Raw genomic sequence first — 19,543 nt, 5'->3', positions numbered from 1 at the left:
AGCCATACATTATTGTTAAACTTGTCAAACTCTTTGTGGACTCATTCACGTAAAGCCATATTTCATGTGTAGGCATGCATTTTTCTTTTGAAATTGATTTTCCTATGCTTGTGGTCATTGTTATACATTTTTGTATTTTGACTTAAAGGGAGCATTTAATAAATGCTCACTTAGACGCACTCACTGCAAATAAGACATTTGACAAAGGCCCTCATTATTCCCGGTACGAGAAGGGTTCTAGTGAAGGCAACTATGAGTGTGTCGTCCGGCTCCCTCATCCGAGAGTCGCGTTGGCGCGGCCATGCCGCTGCGTCTCACATACACGTTCACTACAAACGCCACTGCCGCCAACCCACCCTCCCACACACCTGGCCCCCCTTCGGCCCCGCCTCGCCTCCTCCACCCAACGCCCGCTCGTCTACCTCCGTCCCCCCCGTCGCCGTCCCCCGCGGTTCCTTCATGGAGCTTAGGACGCTGTGGAGGGTGGGGGGGTTTGCGTTTGCTGCTGTTCTTTCCCAGAGGCTCTCTTACAGGAGGCGGACCTGCCCGAGCAGAGCTAGAAACATCCCCCTCCTCCCCCCGCCTACCTCCCCTCCATGAAAGCGATCTCTGATATATCCGCTTCCCCCCCCCCCGGTTTCCTAGGAATGCGACCAGGTCCACATCGACGACGTGGCGTCGGACGACAACGGCCAGGACCTCAGGTATGGAAGCTCCTGCTCGTTCTGCTCTTCCTCTGCTATCACGAGGGGGGGGGTGGGGGGTCCGGCGGCACTGGAGCACTCACGGTCGGCTGGCGGGACGCTCCGTTCTGATCGCCTCGTGAACCAGACTTGCCCTCGATTTTTTTTTTCTTTTTGGTGCACAGAGGGGATTAAGCCAGGGGACATGAGACGATCTGGAGGCGGCGTGTGTGTGTGTGTGTGTGTGTGTGTGTGTGTGTGTGTGTGTGTGTGTGTGTGTGTGTGTGTGTGTGTGTGTGTGTGTGTGTGTGTGTGTGTGTGTGTGTGTGTGTGTGTGTGTGCGTGCGTGCGTGCGTGCGTGCGTGCGTGCGTGTGTTTGTGTGTTTGGAGGCGGTGTGTGTGGTGTGTGTGTGTGTGTGTGTGTCTGTCTGTCTGTCTGTCTGTGGGTGTGTGTCATATAAAGTACATGAGACAGTGTGGAGGCGGTGTGTGTTTGTGTGTGTGTGTGTGTGTGTGTGTGTGTGTGTGTGTGTGTGTGTGTGTGTGTGTGTGTGTGTGTGTGGACATGTGTCATATAAAGTACATGAAGAGTGCACCTAGAGTCTATGAAGGTCTTTGGTGCAGCATTAACACATCTCTCTTATCGTTGCCTCCACCTCCCTTCAGACGTTTTACTGCACAGACTTGTTGAAGTGCCTTTTGGATTAGATTTCAAGCTAAAAGTCGCTGTGTCAAATTACCCCTTTGTGAATTATTCGCTGCACCAGGCAGCCCCCTTCAGCCTTTTCATTAGTCACCCATATTCACTTAAATTGCGGCTGTCGGAATTTGTCGCAGATACACAATGCGGCATTCACACACATCATGAAACATATAAAACATGCATCTGACCATATTCACGTGAGGAACACATGCAACCACCAGCCGCACCCGGACCCGTCAGACCAACCACCCCGGTGGTTTCCGTGCTCTGATCCTTCTCCTCTCCCGACCCCCCCCCCCCCCCCCCCGCAGCACGTATAACTTCGGGACGGACGGGTTCCAGACCCCCGCGGGGGCCGGCTCCCTCTGCCTGGGCTCGGGGGTCCACGGTGGGGTGGACTGGATGAGGAAGCTGGCCTTCCGCTACCGCAGAGTAAAGGAGATCTACAGCACGTACAAAAACAACGTGGGAGGTGGGCGTTCTTTCAATGCTACTCCAGCGCACCGAGCCAAAAACGCTTGGCTTCCTGGCGAATCGTATGTTTTGTGTTATTTTGGACGTGATGGATGAGGGGAGCGATGAGGCCCACGAGAGACCCAGCGAGCGTCTGGAAGCGTCTCAGAGCGATGACGCTTTGACACGGGGTTTCATCAGAATATTAACACGTCCTCCTCAGTGGGATGTGTGCTCGTCGATGACGGGTCCGAAGCTTGTGATTATGGGCTGTACTTCACGTCACCCTGTCCACACAGAGCCAAGTTTAAGCGGAATAAAGGCTCAAACATTTTAAGGAAATAAAACGAAGAAGTAATAAATACTTTATAAATAAATATATGTATGTATATATATATATATATTTATGACGTTTTATTTTTATCTTTTACAATCAGAAAGAAAAGAACAACTCAGCGGGTTCGGGCTTGTAGCTCGCACAACCTTTAGATAGGAGGTGATACGGTTGTGGTCTGAAATGGAGAGTGTGCAGCTGTTCTTATGTCCAGACAGCCTGCAGTGTGAGCCATGCCAACACTGGCTGTGTTCAGGCAGGGCTGATTACTACACTATGTTAAGAAACAACATGTGGTTTTGTGGTTTTGGCTGTGGGAGCATTGTCCATGAGATTTGTCCATCAGTAGAATGGAGCCTACGTGGAAGCACTGTGTACCAATCTCTTAGGGAAATTAAGCAAGATCGCAGTGCGGTGGATCTGCTTTCCTGTTGATTGTTAGTGTTTTATTTCGTTTGTCGAACAAGCACGGTCTTGACTGGCTTATTATTCTTCGATTTCTTCATCGATTTCTTCTTCCTTGTCTTCCTAATTTCTCCATTCCTCATCATCACATCATCTATCATCATCCTCATCTTCATCATCATCCTGACCGCCACCCTCCTCCTCCTCCTCTTCCTCCCGTGGTGGCAGGTCTGCTGGGCAGCCCTAAGAGAGAGGAGTGGCTCCAGCTGAGGAGGGAGATGGAGGTCCTGACCGACCTCTGGCTGACCCAGGCGCTCAAGGCCCTGGCTCTCATCAACTCCAGGTGGGTTCCTGCCCTGGTTGATGTGGGGGGGGTCGTGAACTCTGCCGAGTGCTTTTGTTTTTGCTTGTTTGTGCAACTCTGGAAAAAAGTTGGAAAATGTGGAGCATTATCATCAGATTTCAATGAATTTACAGTGTGTTGACTCATCACTAATGAACATGAATAAGTGAGCGAAGTTATGTATATTTGTTTCTCATGTATATTTCTTTTGTAATATGGTATTGATTTCCTTTGGTCATGGTTGCAAATGTAAGTGAAGACAATACGTTGATAACACGCCTCGCTCCGAGAAGCAGACACATTAAATAAATGTTGCATTAATTTGGGAGATTTGTCACAATATGTCACAAAAAAAACGATTTAGAAACGATACCTCTAATGTCTCACTCCTCCACGAGGCGCCTGTGGATGTTCATACAACATGATAACTTGTTCTCAATGACTTCATAAAAATATTAATAATTATCATTATAATAAATACAAAAACCCAACGATCAATACCATGACCCAAGAGCCTAGAGAGGATCCACCTTAACCCTGTCCTCGTCCTCCGCCCCAGGCCTAACTGTGTCAACGTGCTGGTGACCACCACCCAGCTGATCCCTGCCCTGTCCAAGGTGCTGCTGTACGGCCTGGGCTCCGCGTTCCCCATAGAGAACATATACAGTGCCACCAAGACAGGTGAGACACACACACACACACACACACACACACTGACACTGACACTCTGCCACAGGCTGCTCACACTTTAGTAAAGGAAGGGCATGAAGGAATGAGGGGAGGTAATGGACAAAGCCATTGTTGCGTGTTGGAAGGACGTCAACGGATAGAGTGCAAGCGTGTTGTGTGGTACATCGGAAGTGTCATGGTAACGGTGTCAGAGATCGCTGGAATACTATCCACTTTATCCCTTCCACCCTTCCCCGGTCTCGGGATGGGAGGGAAGGGATTGAGCTCCACGTAGAATGTACCTGACGTGAAACGACTTACTATACATACAAATAATAATGATATTACATTTTATTTATACAACACTTTTCTGAATACTCAAATTACATAAGATATAAATGGTATAAGTGATGCATGATGTGGCTGAGACGAAGGCAGGGTGGCTCAGCACCGAAGAAGTAATAATAAAGAAATAATTCTCAAATACCGGGACACACCACAGTGGATTATTCCGCTTATACAAGAGTTACCTCAGGCATTATTGACCAATCAGGAAGTATTTAACATTGCTGTGGAATAAATATGTATATTTATAGTGTTAATAAGTACATATCGTCATAAATAATATTTAAAATACATGTATAACTTGTATCAATTGTATGAAATGTGAGTGATATCTCTAATGCTCACCGACTGATCCGGGGTTCCTTAGGGAAGGAGAGCTGTTTCGAGCGCGTCTCACAGAGGTTCGGACGGAGAGCGGTCTACGTTGTCGTGGGCGACGGAGTGGAAGAGGAGACGGTGGCCAAGAAGGTAAACACCCCGTCTGTGCTCATGACTCTAACCCAGGGAGACCTACTCAACCCATCGCTTGGCTGCAGAGCCGTCTCACATACAATATTTTATCTATAGCGTTAAAACATTTTCAGTGCAAATGATAAATATTCTTCACTGTATGGCGAGAAGAAACTAAACCATAATTTTGTTTGCCTAGAATGGTATTTTCAAGGAGTCATGGCTTTTCACTACATAAAATATATACAATGATTTGAATATATGATACATTTATGTATTTACGATCTGTAGTATTACACTGTTAATAGTATTTTTTTAATAATTATAAGTTAAATATATATAATATAAATATATATTATTTTTTTTGCGGTGTTTAGAAGACGATGCCTTTCTGGAGGGTGTCGTGTCGAGCTGACCTGGAGGCGCTCAGCCATGCACTGGAGCTGGACTACCTCTAGGGGGCGGCAGCCACCAAACACCACCACCACTCTGCTTCGAACACGTTGGCTCTGGGAGAGCGAAAGACTCAGGCGACTGAGTGAAATGGATCCAAGACACTGATGAAAGCAGCTTCGTTTCTTTTTGTTTTTTTTTATCCCCCGGTGGTCTTCATAATGACTTGGAGCGGACAACCGAAACAGGAAGCAGCCTCACCTCTTTTGACTCAAGCCAAGAGGACATGTGGGGAGCTCTGTTTTTAAAGACATTTTTCGAGGTTTTGTTTTGAAATAAGGGACCAAAGTTACACATCTAACCACAGGGAACGCTGTTTATTACTGGAAAAACGTTTTTGCTCGGTCATTTATGTTTATTTTATCATTGTTTTGACAAAGGATTAAGGAGTGGCGCCCCACTTTCGGTGTAAACTAAAGGGTGTTGCACTGAAAGGAAAATGGTCAACATGACACGGAATCTAACGTTCCTTCCAGTAGGAATCTCAAGTCGTCTCTTGGGAATGGGGAGAGAATCTAATGATTTCCAGTAAACAAGCCAACTTCATAGAGTAGAAGAAAAGGTTTAACACCATAACATTATTTTTAACTGATATCCCACCTTCACTATATTTTAGAATCACTTTAACTTTGAATAGGCTAGATACATTACATTTACCTATATAGTTAGAGCCTTTAAAAATAGATCATATGTTACATTTAAAATGTAAGTTATTTATTAATTAGTGAAATCCCGTAGTGACTAAGGAGTGATTTTGGAAACAAAATATCAACGGAGAGGAAAAAAGGCCCAATTTCTAAAAACAATATATTGAAGATGCTGTATGATAGGCTTTTGGTTTGAATGATTACTTGTGATAAGGGGTTGTATATTTTGATCATGTTTTAACTTAGCCCATAATCTCTGGTATGGTTGTCTATGGGCCATTTTACACTCCTACTGTCAGTTGGCTACTGTTTGTATATAATGCTTTATTGTTACATGTGTTTTTCTTGAACAGTTATAATAGATTAATAAATATAAATTAAATGCATTCTGGGAAAAGTGTGTGCTGGTTTCTTTTACACATTTTCTTATCATTACATTGATAGTGAAAGCGGTTTATTGTGAGATGCACTCATTTTAGGATGGATTAATAATGTTAATGACGCAGAGGATAACTAGCAGAACGCTTGAAATGTACATTGTCTGTATTTGAGAAATATTAACATGGGCAAGGGCTCCCTCTGGTGGAAAGGACATTAACTTAATTTACATTAAAAAAAACTGCATCATATTTTACGTTATCATGTAGAAATATTTTTAATACATATATAATAGAAATATACAAAAATAACAATTTCTCACAGATACAAAATATAAAAATAATTTAAATGTTCAAGATTTTGTGGCAGATATAAAGTTGTTCAGTATGTTTTTAGACAAGAGTGCTTGCAGACGCAAGCCACTCCTAATACTGGCACTTTAGATATGTTTACACAAAAAAAACCACTGCCACAAAAAGGCACTAAGACAGCTAAAGGGAACTTTTCAATTTCGGTTGACAGTGACCATCTGGTAGCCTCTGACGACGGCTCTGTTGGTGAGGTCGAGTCTGGCCTGGATCATCCTCGTTCCTGCCTTCTTAGGCACGAAGCTCAGTGGCTGTTGTACTCTGCCCCCTGGTGGAAGGTTGAGTATCCTGCAAGGAGAGGGAAACGAGACAGGACACCTTTAGTCATTTATCCCTGGCGTTCACAACTCTTTTCATGCCCTGATTGAGAATTCTGGCCCAGGATGACCCACAGCCCATTTGACATTCTCATTACCATTTCAACAAAGGCAGATAATTCCCACCTCTCTATGTTTAATGTTCAACATAAATATGTCTTCAAACATACTGATGATCAACTAAACCAGACCACTTCATAACATTGACCTCGTTGGTCCCTTTACGGGTCCCGATCCACAGATTGAAAACTTCTGATACAACAGACCCGACTTACGGATCATTTGAGATACATTTCATTACAGGCAGGTAAGACTTTTAAGACATCCTGCTCAAGGATTTCTACAGACACGCTATGGACTATGGGGTTCAAATCCCAAATCTTTCGGACAGGAATTAACATCGCAGCAACGATCCGGCTCCTATTCAGCAAATGAAATGCCTTTGACACTGAGGGGTCACTCACACTAGGGCCGTTTGCCTGTTCCGTGCTGCAGGAAGATTCAGCACGATTCCCCCCCTCCCCACTCCCCCCGCTGGCCCGTGGTCACACTGCTCCTAAAGGCCGTGGCCTGGGCACGTCATCACCAAGCGTGGTGTCCAGCTGCGACTGAATGCTGTCGTCGGCTCAAATTTCAAGTAAACCCTCGACTTCGCTATCGCACCAACGTAAACCCATTCATGAACCACTTGCCGCCATTTTTTAAAATGATTGTTTGGGGAAGAAGGGCTTGGACCTATAAAGAAAGAAGGGTCGCTCAAGGACTACGTCATCCAGCTCACGTTGCGTGTCCGCGCATGTGCGCATGTCATCTCATTAGCATCTGTACTTTGGCCACGGCACACCTCTCCCAAGTGTGCCGTGGCCAAGGGGCTGTTCCGTGCTGGAATACAGATGGCGTGGTCACACTAGCCAAACGTTCTAGACTTTAGTATGCAAATTAGCTCGGGCACGGTGCCGCGGCCCTAGTGTGAGTGGCCCCTGAGACAACCCTCAGACAAAGCAAATGTATGGACGCCTTCCTGTCCGCAGATTTGTTATTGGTATAGTTTGATGTAATGAGTGCCGCTCCCACATCAGCAACAGTGTGACAGCAGCAGCGATTCATTATTCTAAGGAATCACACAGTGCTGTTGAGTGAGTCTCCTGCCACACCTGAGACCACACATTCCTCCACCCATTCTCCTCCAGCCATTCTCTAACGGAGATCTAAAACATGAACGAGCGAAGGTATCAGGCACTGAGGTGGTCGTCTTACCTGAACTCCCGCTCGCCCAGTTTGAGTCCAGCGGCCCGGATAGTCAGCACCCCGCTGACGGGCACAGAGAAGGGGTTGGTGAAGCTCACCACCGCCGTGTGTTGGGTGCCACGATTCACAGCACCCTTCTTCATAATCTGGACACAGAGAAGAAAACTTTTTACTTCTTCAAATGTTTTGGTTGACTAATTATGGTTAATTTTGAGCGGGATTCTCGTCCCATAATGAATATTCTTATTTTTTTATTTCTTATTGTATAAACTCTTCCAAGTAAAACGAAGGGATTCATCCAAACCTACTCACCCTAAGATGTCAAATGTTGTACTGATAAACATCTGACATTACATAAGACCATTTACACATTTTGATCGATTGTGTAGGACTGTGTGTGTGATTGTGTATTGAAATACATTGAATCTATTCAGATCTATATTATCTTTGCATTCCACACGCATAGCAGAACTCTGCTAGGGGGTAACCCCGGGCGTCCGTCAGTGTTTATTTATCCTACCTCTATGTCCAGCTGTGGGCTTTCGATGTTGAACTCCTCGCAAGCAAGGACTCGCTGCTGATTGGACGGATCTTCCAGGACCACTGCCAGATTGATCAGGTCATCCCCCACCACATCCTCATAATGGACCGGAGAGATCTGGTGCCTGACCACTCTGACTGTAGAAGAGAGAGAGAGAGACATGCAGAGATCTTCAGAAACAGTTGGTGGCAGATAGTACAGAAGAAAATGTCATTTGTGGAAACTCATTTAAAAAAATGCCTTCTTTGCGTACTGACACAGCTTGTTGGAAGTTTGATCATTGATCAACTATGGCAGATATTAATCTCAATCTCATGTAAATGTGTATTAGTTCAACAAGGTTTAAGAATATATCATATTTAATTCTTAATCTATGCATCCATCTTTAAAGCAAAGTCATATATTTTTAAGTCCTCTTCTTTTTTAAGTTCTATTCTCTTTCATACAAGCTTATGTATATGGAATTTCTTCATATTCTATATAAATGTAATGATTTGAGTGAGGTGAATTTACCCTCCAATGGAGCCAGCTTCACAACGCTCTCAGCCTCCCAGAAAGTATCTGAGGGACTGTGGTTGTATTGTTTGGCCTGGGCATTGAGATGCTCAATGATCTCCTTGGCAACCGTCTCCTTGTTGGTTATCGTCACCCTGAAGGTGATGGGCACCCCGGCAACTGGAGCTTTCTCCAGGGTTAAAGTGACAGACACACCCTGGGACGTAGCTGCAGAATATAACATCAGGACATCGTCATATAATACCACCAAACAGTTCTAAACCATACCAAAAAGAATGAGCCAAATCATTGACGCAAAGACCAAAACACTCTAAGGTTCACTTACAATTGCTGGACACTGTGTCATCTGAATTATGTCGCCTCCTTGATCGCAGCGTTGAATTAGGGCCTGGATTTGAAGACACACCACATAAAAGGTTAGTTTAACTACATCAATTGTTCATTTGGCACATATTACAGTTTTTCTCAGTCGCTTTGGTACATTTCTCAGATCAGAATTGAAATTCTCAAAACTACCTGTTCAATCTTCACATCATTGTGTCACTTGTGCACATCAAAAAAGCAGTTTCTCATTTCTTTGAACAAGTTGCAAATGCTTTGGTACATTCATGCAAATGATTATGTACAATTCTCTGCTCTTTCCTACATTATCAATTGCTTATGTCATGTTGATCAAAATGTATTGTAATGGGTCTCTATTGAATAGTCTCACCCCCACAACATGTAGGCATTAGTTCATTGCATAAGTCTTTGCATGCAAAATGGTTGAACATGTTTTCATAATATGTCAAGCATATTTCTATACATTTCCATTAGACTTTTTTTCTAAATCTGTCCTGAATTGCTAAATTGGTACCAGGTGAATCTTGACCCTCTCTAAAGAAGGGAAATGTGTGAAGTGTTAGATCAACCAACGATCAACTAGTTTACTGAAATAGCTCAAAGGTGCATCGCCTGAACCATGAACTGGCAAGTATATAGCTGGAGCACAACACAATGTTACATTGTCTGACCATGGAAGGACAAGGAATTGGACGGTGTCAACAGCCAGAGAGAAGAAGAAGAGGAAGAGGAGTGAGGCTGCGTGAGAATGAGAATTTGTGGCCCAACAGGAGGTGTAGGAAGGCTGCACTGTAATTCCTACAGCAATGCATGTACAGTTTACCCTAAGGAGATTTTCCTATGTTCACATTTCTAGCAATGACATGGTCTGTCAACAAATTACAGTTCAAACAGTCAAAGCGTAAATGTGAATCTTGTCCAGTCTCTTGCAATCAATCTCCCACATACACTAAGGTACTAAGGTGTAACTTACAATTTACAATAATTGTCTACAAAACTTCCGCCATAGTTTACATTAGAACATCCCTCCAGAGTAAACTGTTATATTGACAACATGACTAAGCAATTTGACTGTCTTATCCGTACACAATGACACAAGGACTTGTCATTGTGATGGCACTGACATGTTCATTGACACAGATATTTACTTTTGAGAAACAAACTAAGGATTTTGAGCAAGCGACTGGCTTTTGCATGAAATCCATGGTGTTTTGCTATTTGTACGAATTGTTTTGAGAAATGCACTCACTGTTTTGCAAATTTCAATTCTGATCTGAGAAATGTACCAAAGCGACTGAGAAAAACTGTAATGAGTCAATTATTAATCAGCACTAAAAAATTAATTAACAAGCAATTTTCGGTGCCTAAATCCCTGCTAAAAAACAAGTCAAACAAGGTGTTTTAACCGTTGGTGTTCAAACACCAACAGCCAACTACAGAATGTGACCTCAAGTTGGCAAACAAGAGAACTTCCAACGAAAACCGCCAACAACCACCCACAGGGAACAGGGACACCGGCCCTGTTTTGGTGTCTGATGGGATTTGTTCGGCCAAAGAAAGCACCTTTACGCTCATAATCCATCGGTCTGCACACACACACACACACACACACACAGATGTTAATACAAGGCAGTTGGTCTGGGGGCTATAAAGGGCTCTGTGCGTACTCTTGACGTGCTTGTAGTCTCCGGTGATGTTTTCGGGCCGGGGTTGGCCCACGGCCTTGGTGCAGATGAGGCTGCCCACTCGCTTGGTGTCCCGGCTGGAGCAGACGACCTGGCCCTCCCGCAGCACCACCGTGTGCACGCTGGCCATCACCTCGGCGTACACAAACGGGATGTCGTAAGGCAGCTCGATGCGTCGGTCCCTGAGAGCCCTGACCGGAGCCGGACCGCAGCAGAACACCCCTGGTGGGACAGACGGACGCACAGGGTCAGACAGAGGGAGGGCCAGGGGGGGAGGGAGGGAGGGAGGGAGGGAGGGGAGAGGAAAGACAGAAAGACAGAAAGACAGAGAGAAAGAAAGAAAGAAAGAAAGAAAGAAAGAAAGAAAGAAAGAAAGAAAGAAAGAAAGAAAGAAAGAAAGAAAGAAAGAAAGAAAGAAAGAAAGAAAGAAAGACATAGAGAGGGAGGGAGGGAGGGAAGCAAGTAAGAAAGAAAGAAAGAAAGAATGACAGAAAGGGAGCGAGAAAGAAAGAAAGAGAGAAAGAGAGGGAGGGATGGACAGACGGAAGCAAGTAAGAAAGAAAGAAAGAGGGAAGGGGGTAGGGAGGGAGGTAAGAAAGACAGAAAAAAAGTCAGAAATAAAAAAGAGAGAGAAAGTAAGAGAGGGAGTGAAGGGGGAGAGAGTGAGAAAAGAAAGGGTGGGAGGGAGGAAGACAGGAACGAAGGAAGCTAGCTACTGAGATGGGAGAAAGGTTAAAACCCAAAGGGTGGTGTATTGAAACCAACCTGCACTCCTCTCCTGTGGGGTTGGGTCGAGCACCTGCCAGCCGTTCAGGTCTGAGCCCAGGTCCTTCCTGGTCATCCAGCACTCCACCCAGACATGGAAGTTCCTGCCAACAAGCACCCCAGCACATATTGATGTGACGAAGCTTGAACCCCCGTCAATAACCAATAACCACTTGATTGCCTCCTAACTAATCAACTCAATTATAGTATAAACAATGATCTGTATTCAAGGTTCCGTGCCCTGATGTGAAGATGTGTGCTGGTGCCTGTCTCTGCTCACCAGATGCTGTCCTTGCTGTGAGGTAGTTTCTTCCCCAACTCGTTGTAGAACTCCTCGATCACCAGGTTGCCGTTGGTGTCGTGGGCCGAGTTGTAGTTTGTGACGACGCGGCATGGAATGCCGAGCACTCGCATGACTGAAGAAAGGACAAGGGGGTGTGAGATACATGAACACACACACACACACACACACACACACACACACACACACACACGTAGACGTACGGTAGCTTGAACATTGTCATGGGAACGATGGAGTAGGCGTTGGAATCATGAATAATAACATGAATAATGTCATTAAAGAAACAAAGGTGTGTTTTGATGACTTATCCAAACAAACTGTTTACAGAGCATTCAGATGGAAAATGTGATTGCGTCAGTCACCTGTGCACATGACGGCAGCAAACACCCAGCACTGGCCGTACATGACCGGGCTGAAGCCGCTCTCGGCCCACTGGGTCAGGATGTCCCCGCTGCCGGTCCACGTGGACGGGTCAACGCCCTGCGTGAAGTCCCCCGACCACTTCCCCTTCAGCACCCCCCGGTCGTCCTCAGAGTTGATCTGCACGGCAACAGAGTGGGCAGCGGGGGGAGTTCAGGATGCAGCTCGTATTGTATTGAAGACTGATGTGTGTGTTATGAAGAGGGCCACAATGTGTTCTTGAGTGCTGTACAAACAGGCTCTGGGCGCTTTGGTTTATGAAGGTGTTTCGTGTATTTGCGGTCCACCAACATGCACGCACGCACAGAGACACAGACGCACAGACGCAGGCCAGGTTTGGGCACAGACATACACATACCCAAACACTTGCATAATCGTGTAATTAAATGGAGTCGTGCCAGGTGTCCTCAGGTAACTCTGGCTCCGTTCAAACCCATTTGAATAGGCTGGGGTCATTAAACAGGCACGGCAGTAAAGGACGTCATTGCAGACAGGTTCCATCCTGCTCCAGCCTTCTCATAGGGGCCAGCGTGGCAGCTAGTCAAATTGTTTAGAGTTATTATTATTATGTGCCTTTTTGTATACATGCAGCCTTTCAATCGTTTAAATATTTTTATAAACAATAGTTGTTTTTTTCGGGGATTAATTTTACATAATGTTGATTTTTTTCAATTCTCTTGTTTGAAGATTGTGTTTATATCTTTGAATCAAGCACCTGTGTTACAATAACAACTTCCCCACTATTGATCAATGAACTGAATCTCACTTCATACAGCGTGACAGAGAGAGAGAGAGTGAGAGAGAGAGAGAGAGAGAGAGAGAGAGAGAGAGAGAGAGAGAGATCCACAGAGAGAGAGAGAGAGAGAGAGAGAGAGAGAGAGAGAGAGAGAGAGAGAGAGAGAGAGAGAGAGAGAGAGTTGCTCACCATGGCAGACACGACCCTGCTGATGTAGATAGGGTCGGCCCTGGATTTGTAATCCTTCACTGGGTTCGTCAGGTGCTGGGGGCTAACCTGGAGCAGGCTGAGACACGCCTCCAAGATGTCTGGCTCAAACTGCAGACGGGAGACATGAAGAAGAAGGGGAAGAAGTAGAAGAAGAAGTAGAAGAAGAAGAAGAAGAAGAAGAAGAAGAAGAAGAAGAAGAAGAAGAAGAAGAAGAAGAAGAAGCAGATAGCAGATAGCAGATAGTAATTAGAAAAAAATAAGTGACACATCTTTCAAATGAACCCAAAGTGACATGGTTATCATTATTATACATCCTATAAATACATTCAATTTAATACTACTAATAATTATAATAACAACAATATTATCAATTTTTTTAATGTCACTGTGAGAGTTGTTCCTCACAGTAACGTGTACACACCTGATCGAAGGACCAGGGCCTGGCAGCAACGCTCATAGGCGTGCCCATGTACAACAAGCCTGAGTCGTTCTGAATGTACTCTTCTCTCTGGTCCTCGAACGAGAGAAACACTGCATCCTCTGCAACATAACACAACTAGCATTGACTTCAACTCATTACCACACAAAGGTAAAACTACCCATGTAAAGCATCTTGGAGTACCAAGATAATAACTACTATTGTGTGCATGTGTGTGGTTTTGTGTGTGTGGTTGTGTGGTTGTGTGGTTGTGTGGTTGTGTGGTTGTGTGAGTGAGTGAGTGAGTGAGTGAGTGAGTGAGTGAGTGAGTGAGTGAGTGAGTGAGTGAGTGAGTGAGTGAGTGAGTGAGTGAGTGAGTGAGTGAGTGAGTGAGTGAGTGTGCACGTACTGCTGCACCAGGGGTTGCAGAGCAGGGTAAAGTTGCCCAGATGGTAGCTCTTGCGGCTGCTGGGCGTGAAGACAAACAACTGTATACTGTAGGTGCCAACGGGGGCGGAGGCGGGGGTGGAGATTAGGATGGAGGGGCACTGCAGGTCCGGACCCTCGGGGTCCATGCAGGCCCCCCAGCGAGAACAGGGAGACACCTTGGAGAAGGTGACGGACCGCTTCACAAACAGGTGACCTGGCAGGCAAAAGAGAGGCCAGTTAGAGTTAAGGATGAGAGAAAAAGTGGTTTGTATTGACATTGAGTCATGTAGCAGAGACTTTTATCCTAGACTACAAGTTAGCTGAGAAAAATCGTAGCATGCAATCAAAATTGGGCTAGAGCTAGAAAAACAGGGTTATTGTAGTGCTGCTTGATAACCTTGTTTCAGGGCTAAAGATGAATGGATTTTATGAAGACTTGTGCATGCCACAGCAGGTTAGGTAACTTACATTAATCATTAAAAAACATGAAATAAAATCTCACTTGTTGAAGTTGAATCAACCAGGGCAGTGAGGACAGTTCCACAATATGTTTCCACAAGTGCTGAATCCATATCCTCACAAAAGTCGAATGGTTTATCATTCATTTTTGTTTTATATAAACATCATGGTTCGCTTTCCCCGTTTTTTTTACCACTATAAAGCTTCTCTGTCGAACCGAGATTAATACATTCTCAAATCTTAAGGTTGATATCCACTCTATAGGATAAACATAAACTTTAACTCTAACTTTTAAGTTCTCCATGCACGCAGTGAACTGTTCCTACCGATGCTGAATTTGAAGACCAGGGCGTCCGTCTTGGGGTTGAAGGGTCTTTCCTTGAGCTTCAGGGAGACCCTGAAGGGTTTCCCCCTCCGGACCACCAGGGCTTTGGCGCCGACGAAGCCCTCCGTCTGGTGAAGCTTCTGGTTATCATGCCGCCAAAGCTTGACATGTTTAATGACCAAATCTGTGAAGGAAGCAGGGAAGAATCAGACATGTTATTTCGCATTTTATTTTGAAAGCATCAGCAACACTATTCAACTTTACAATGATCATAAACATGCTGTTAAACCAATAAAAAGTGCATTCATTTAGAGTGGACAATTGATCATAATCTTAAATTCTCATATGAATCTATCTTACCCTTCATCTGTTACGGTTCTCTCTCAAAGGCTCACTGAAAAGTGAAATGACTCCAGATGTAATCTAGACAGCTATTTAAACCCTCCCTTTAGAAAAAAAAAAAAAAGGCAAATAGTCCAGATACATTGTAATGGTGCTCATTAGAAGCTGAATAACTAGTTATTGTACAGCGATAATGAGTACATGGAGTACAGTACAATATCTGTTGTGCAACACAGACGCAACAGATGCCCATTTGTAGCATAGTTTTACGCACAAGAACGCGCATGTTTCAGGCATGAGTAACCGGCGCACCCAAAATTCAGTCCTTTAAACATGCTGCTAGGTGCGTTGCTAGGTGTGGATATCTACTGATTGATATTTTTTATGAAAGTAAAAAAAATAGAAATTGCTCAAGTTTTACAGCCATGACTATTATTTTTGTTTAGTGTTTATTCCAGTTATAGGCTACTGCTATTTGTTGTACGCCTATCTCAATCAACTGCATTTAAATAATTCATTCAATTAGGCATAGCCTATAATGAAAATAAAATGACAATGAAAGTGGTCTCATACAGAGCCAAGCCCATTCACCTCCAAACGGATGTATTCTCACTCACAAAGCATTTCACTCACTAGCAGACGGATGGCGTCTACTTTTCTAACAAATCACAGTCATAATTGCTCTTACATCTTACCTATAGCCTACGTAGGATAATACACATTCTTTATTAGTTAAGGGCATCCTGTACTCTAGTTAGGATCCAGTCAGAACATGGCAAGGATATCGGACTGGTATTGATTTTTATTTAAAAATGAATGACAAATAGAATGCTGACACACAGATATAATTATATTATCATTATTGACCGTACCTACATTCTCCGCCCCACACACACACACACACACACACACACACACACACACACACACACACACACACACACACACACACACACACACACACACACACACACACACACACACACACACACACGGAGCTACTGAACTTTACTCCACTGCACCTGCCTCGTCATTTTTTTCAAAATAAAAGCATGGGAGTCCTTGTCGTGCTTGAACTCTTTTGTTGGAATTTGTTTCACTATTCAGGGTGAAAGGTAAGGGTTAAACTCAGGTCAGGATACATTTTTATTCATAGTTTCTCTTAGAGACGCTGTAATGTTTGATGGAGAATCATTCTATAAACAACTATTATTAATATTCATAAATTAGAAAATGGCCAAGCTATGATTTCATTAACCCATACAACCCTTCAATCACTCAACTCCCTATATAGATTAAATACTTTAAACAGCAGAAAAAAAATTCAATTAATTACCCTCAACCCTCGTTTTCACATACCAAGACATCTGATCAAAATTCAAATCATCTTAATAATTAAAGAATTTACTCAACGTGACCCCAAATATCATCTAGTTATTGCTGAAGCCTAAATGGGTACTGAGTTATGGCTGGGCCCACAGCATGGGAGCACGCAAAACATTCAACTGACACCCACACACCATGTCTGGTCCGACACCAGGCACTAAATTCCACCTTTCAGCCCAAACTTAAACTAAGCTTGGGCTGAAAGACACTTAGGTGTTTTAACCTAAGTGTAGGTTAAAACACATGACCCAACAGGGTTGATTGTATTGTAAAGGCTAGCCCCTCTTCTGTATCGGCCGGTCCATTACAATATCAAATTCCGTTCTCCGATACAGTCCCATTTTAAAATGCAGTGTGTAAAATGCCCCCTGCAATGATTTCTCATAAGTTCGCTTTCTAAGTGTTGAAATGTAAAATTGTTAATTAGTGCAATATCTATAACCTATTACAAATGAGAAGCATCCTCAAACATAGAAGATAGGCAACGATGGCGTGGTGTCAAACATGTCGATTGAACACAATTAACTGCACAATGTTCACTAACGAGCCCGCTGTCACTTAGAGCGGTGCACTGTACACTCAATTCATTTCGGCGTCCTCTGCTTGTTGTAAACGAGGAAGTCGGAGATGTCATGCCACACGTTGCTGTCGTTGTACAGGTAGTTCATGGAGGACTGCAGGGAGGGCTGGAGTGTATGTGGGTACGTCTCAAACAGCCACAGGACCGTGCCCCATACTAGGGTAGCGAACAGGGGGAACGGGTCCTTCTTAGGCTGAGGAATGTAACCTTTCTCTACGGCCAGTCTGGCCAAGGCAAACAGAATCCTGGACAGCAGGTACATGTTGATCTGTTTAAAAGATGTACAGAATAAATCCAATGATTAATGTGGACATTGATAAAGAGTACAATTACTCAATAGACAAGTTAATTCGTATTCAGAAAATAGCAAACATTACTTCCATTGCTGATTGAAGCTGCTGTAGGTAACATTTGCGAGAGCATGATAAAAATATATAAAAAAAAAAAAAGAACGTCAGCTCACTCCCTCCCCCATCCCTATGTCAATCTGAGAGCCACTGAGAGGTTTTGCATTTAACGCACCTGCTATTGACATGCAAGACGAATTCCCTGAACCAATCAGCGAAGAGATGACCTGATTGGTCAGAAATGTTGTCTAAAACGAAATGGTCTCATACAGAGGCAGGGTGCAGTCAACCGGAGCACATATATCACAGAGCAATTCACTTACTGACATATCATGCAAACATTTTGCTCTTTGATCTTATCTACAGCAACTTTAATAAATGTATCATTTAGTCTATAAAAATGTCTTTGCTTATGTCAAATGCCCTTCAATGTTTCTAGAGCACAAGGCATTGTCTTACAATAGTATAAGCAGATAATAAAAAGATACAAGAAATTCTGTCAAATATTTGGTTAATCAACGAATTGACAAGAGTATCAATACGTTGAGAGACTTGTACATTGGTGGCACTCCCACCTGGCTATTTATGTTATTGTTCTCCCCGAAAACAAGCCATCCGCCTACGCAAGCAGCCAGGAAGGAATGGGACTGCAAGCTCTTTCCCTGCAGCTTCTCTTGCAGGGCTTGCAGACCTTTGTACGTAAATACAAAGTAGGCCAAGTTGCGAGAGTGTGTATATGTGGCTTTTGCGATGGCTCTCATTTTGTCGTTCAAACTAGGGTAAACAGAGAGAAAAAAAAAGATTACATGAAGATAAGAGGATTTTTTATTACAGTTACGCAAGGTATCATTAATATTATTATCGTCACCTTCCATTTCTGAATAGGAATGTCATCACAAGGGCATGGGGTGCTCTGATTTTGGCACCATACCTGATAGGGTAAAAAAAATACATTGCATTGAATGGTGACATTCCATCAACCAGTGCCAGGGTTAAGTTTTGTAAATAAATGAATAGCTGAACATGCAAAACAATGACTAGCTAACGATGTACGCATGTGGCAGTGATTCAGTCTCCTGGCTGACTAGAAATTAGCTGGTCCTAGTACTTTGTATTAAATATATTTTGTATTTGAATACAGATAGTATTTATCTATAAATGAAGAGCTGGTCCACCCATTGCAAGCGAAACCCATTGGCAAATAGTACAACCACTTTAGAAAGACTTCATTCAGTGCCAGAATGTTTCTGGATTCAATCTCTGCAACCGACCTGTAGGCATCCAAGATGCTTAACCTCTACCTACTGCTGCTGCTTCATTATCCACTTTACACCACTTTGGATAAAAACGTCTGCTAAATAAATTAGAGAACAGATTAAAGAGAAAACTTACACGGCGCCATTTCGAAATCCTTTCAAAACGGCTAGAGCCGCTTTGTATTTATCTTCCTTTAAAAAGTTATTAACAGTGTATAGCACAGTTCTGAGGAGATCTGGAGCACTCATCTTTCACTGTACGGGGAGGGGGACAACATATATTGTCGCACTGGTAGGGTGTGGGTCGTCTCTCTTAAATTCCCCCTGATGAAACGTAACCATACAAACAGTTCCTACTTTGCCTTTAGGTTTTTATATGGCCGTCAGTCAAAAATCAATTCGGCTATTGAAAAATAATTTATAAATGTGCGTATATTCTTTATACTAAAATGGTCACCATACATCATCAGGTAATTATCGGAGAACACTGGGTCAACATTAAATAGGGCTACTACTAGTTAAAATAATTCTACCTCAGTTCAGTCGTACTTTGTGGTCCTGCACAAAATGAATTATAAAATGTATAAAAAGATTTTGAAATGGAAAAGGTTATAATTTCTAGCGTTCTAGCGACCACGCTACACGGGATTCCCCATCCATCCACCTTATACCAAAAGCAGGCATGACCG

At 43.7% G+C, this 19,543-nt stretch overlaps 3 protein-coding genes across 3 annotated transcripts in view; 1 reads left to right on the top strand and 2 right to left on the bottom strand.

Moving 5' to 3' along the window:
- eya2 (EYA transcriptional coactivator and phosphatase 2) overlaps nucleotides 1-5,885 on the top strand; it is a 23,157-nt gene extending 17,272 nt beyond the window's left edge. Inside the window, 7 exon segments of the mRNA XM_060069956.1 lie at nucleotides 234-483; nucleotides 646-704; nucleotides 1,698-1,858; nucleotides 2,807-2,921; nucleotides 3,481-3,602; nucleotides 4,303-4,403; nucleotides 4,763-5,885. Coding sequence (XP_059925939.1) covers nucleotides 234-483; nucleotides 646-704; nucleotides 1,698-1,858; nucleotides 2,807-2,921; nucleotides 3,481-3,602; nucleotides 4,303-4,403; nucleotides 4,763-4,843 — 889 coding nt within the window. The 3' untranslated portion in view covers nucleotides 4,844-5,885.
- On the bottom strand, nucleotides 4,989-15,611 carry tgm5l (transglutaminase 5, like). Its single transcript, XM_060069541.1, has 14 exons — nucleotides 15,304-15,611; nucleotides 14,945-15,127; nucleotides 14,140-14,373; nucleotides 13,734-13,852; nucleotides 13,292-13,420; nucleotides 12,309-12,486; nucleotides 11,926-12,061; nucleotides 11,646-11,749; nucleotides 10,863-11,102; nucleotides 9,179-9,241; nucleotides 8,851-9,060; nucleotides 8,317-8,474; nucleotides 7,806-7,942; nucleotides 4,989-6,519 (listed from the first exon to the last, which is right to left on the bottom strand). Exons 1-14 carry the CDS (start codon nucleotides 15,308-15,310, stop codon nucleotides 6,369-6,371), a joined length of 2,049 nt encoding a protein of 682 aa, XP_059925524.1. The 5' UTR covers nucleotides 15,311-15,611; the 3' UTR covers nucleotides 4,989-6,368.
- An 802-nt stretch (nucleotides 15,612-16,413) lies between these two features.
- On the bottom strand, nucleotides 16,414-19,157 carry pxmp4 (peroxisomal membrane protein 4). Its single transcript, XM_060069547.1, has 4 exons — nucleotides 18,991-19,157; nucleotides 18,467-18,529; nucleotides 18,174-18,372; nucleotides 16,414-17,519 (listed from the first exon to the last, which is right to left on the bottom strand). Exons 1-4 carry the CDS (start codon nucleotides 19,101-19,103, stop codon nucleotides 17,256-17,258), a joined length of 639 nt encoding a protein of 212 aa, XP_059925530.1. The 5' UTR covers nucleotides 19,104-19,157; the 3' UTR covers nucleotides 16,414-17,255.
- Between the last annotated feature and the right edge of the window lie 386 nt (nucleotides 19,158-19,543).

The sequence above is a fragment of the Gadus macrocephalus genome, chromosome 13 (assembly GCF_031168955.1).
Source record: "Gadus macrocephalus chromosome 13, ASM3116895v1".
NCBI lineage: Eukaryota > Metazoa > Chordata > Actinopteri > Gadiformes > Gadidae > Gadus > Gadus macrocephalus.
The sequence above is the reverse complement of the archived record's forward strand: the minus strand, read 5'-3'. Positions and strand labels throughout refer to the sequence as shown.

Bases quoted from the DNA above. Each gene is read 5' to 3' on its own strand.
- tgm5l (XM_060069541.1), bottom strand. The intron at 12,487-13,291 runs GTGAGCAACTCT...GTTGCCGTGCAG, and splicing joins GCAGGGTCGTGTCTGCCATG to ATCAACTCTGAGGACGACCG. The intron at 11,750-11,925 runs GTGAGCAGAGAC...GCTTGTTGGCAG, and splicing joins CACAGCAAGGACAGCATCTG to GAACTTCCATGTCTGGGTGG.
- pxmp4 (XM_060069547.1), bottom strand. From the start codon at position 19,103: ATGAGTGCTCCAGATCTCCTCAGAACTGTGCTATACACTGTTAATAAC. The intron at 18,530-18,990 runs GTAAGTTTTCTC...TTACCCTATCAG, and splicing joins GGATTTCGAAATGGCGCCGT to GTATGGTGCCAAAATCAGAG. The intron at 18,373-18,466 runs GTGACGATAATA...TGTTTACCCTAG, and splicing joins TTCCTATTCAGAAATGGAAG to TTTGAACGACAAAATGAGAG.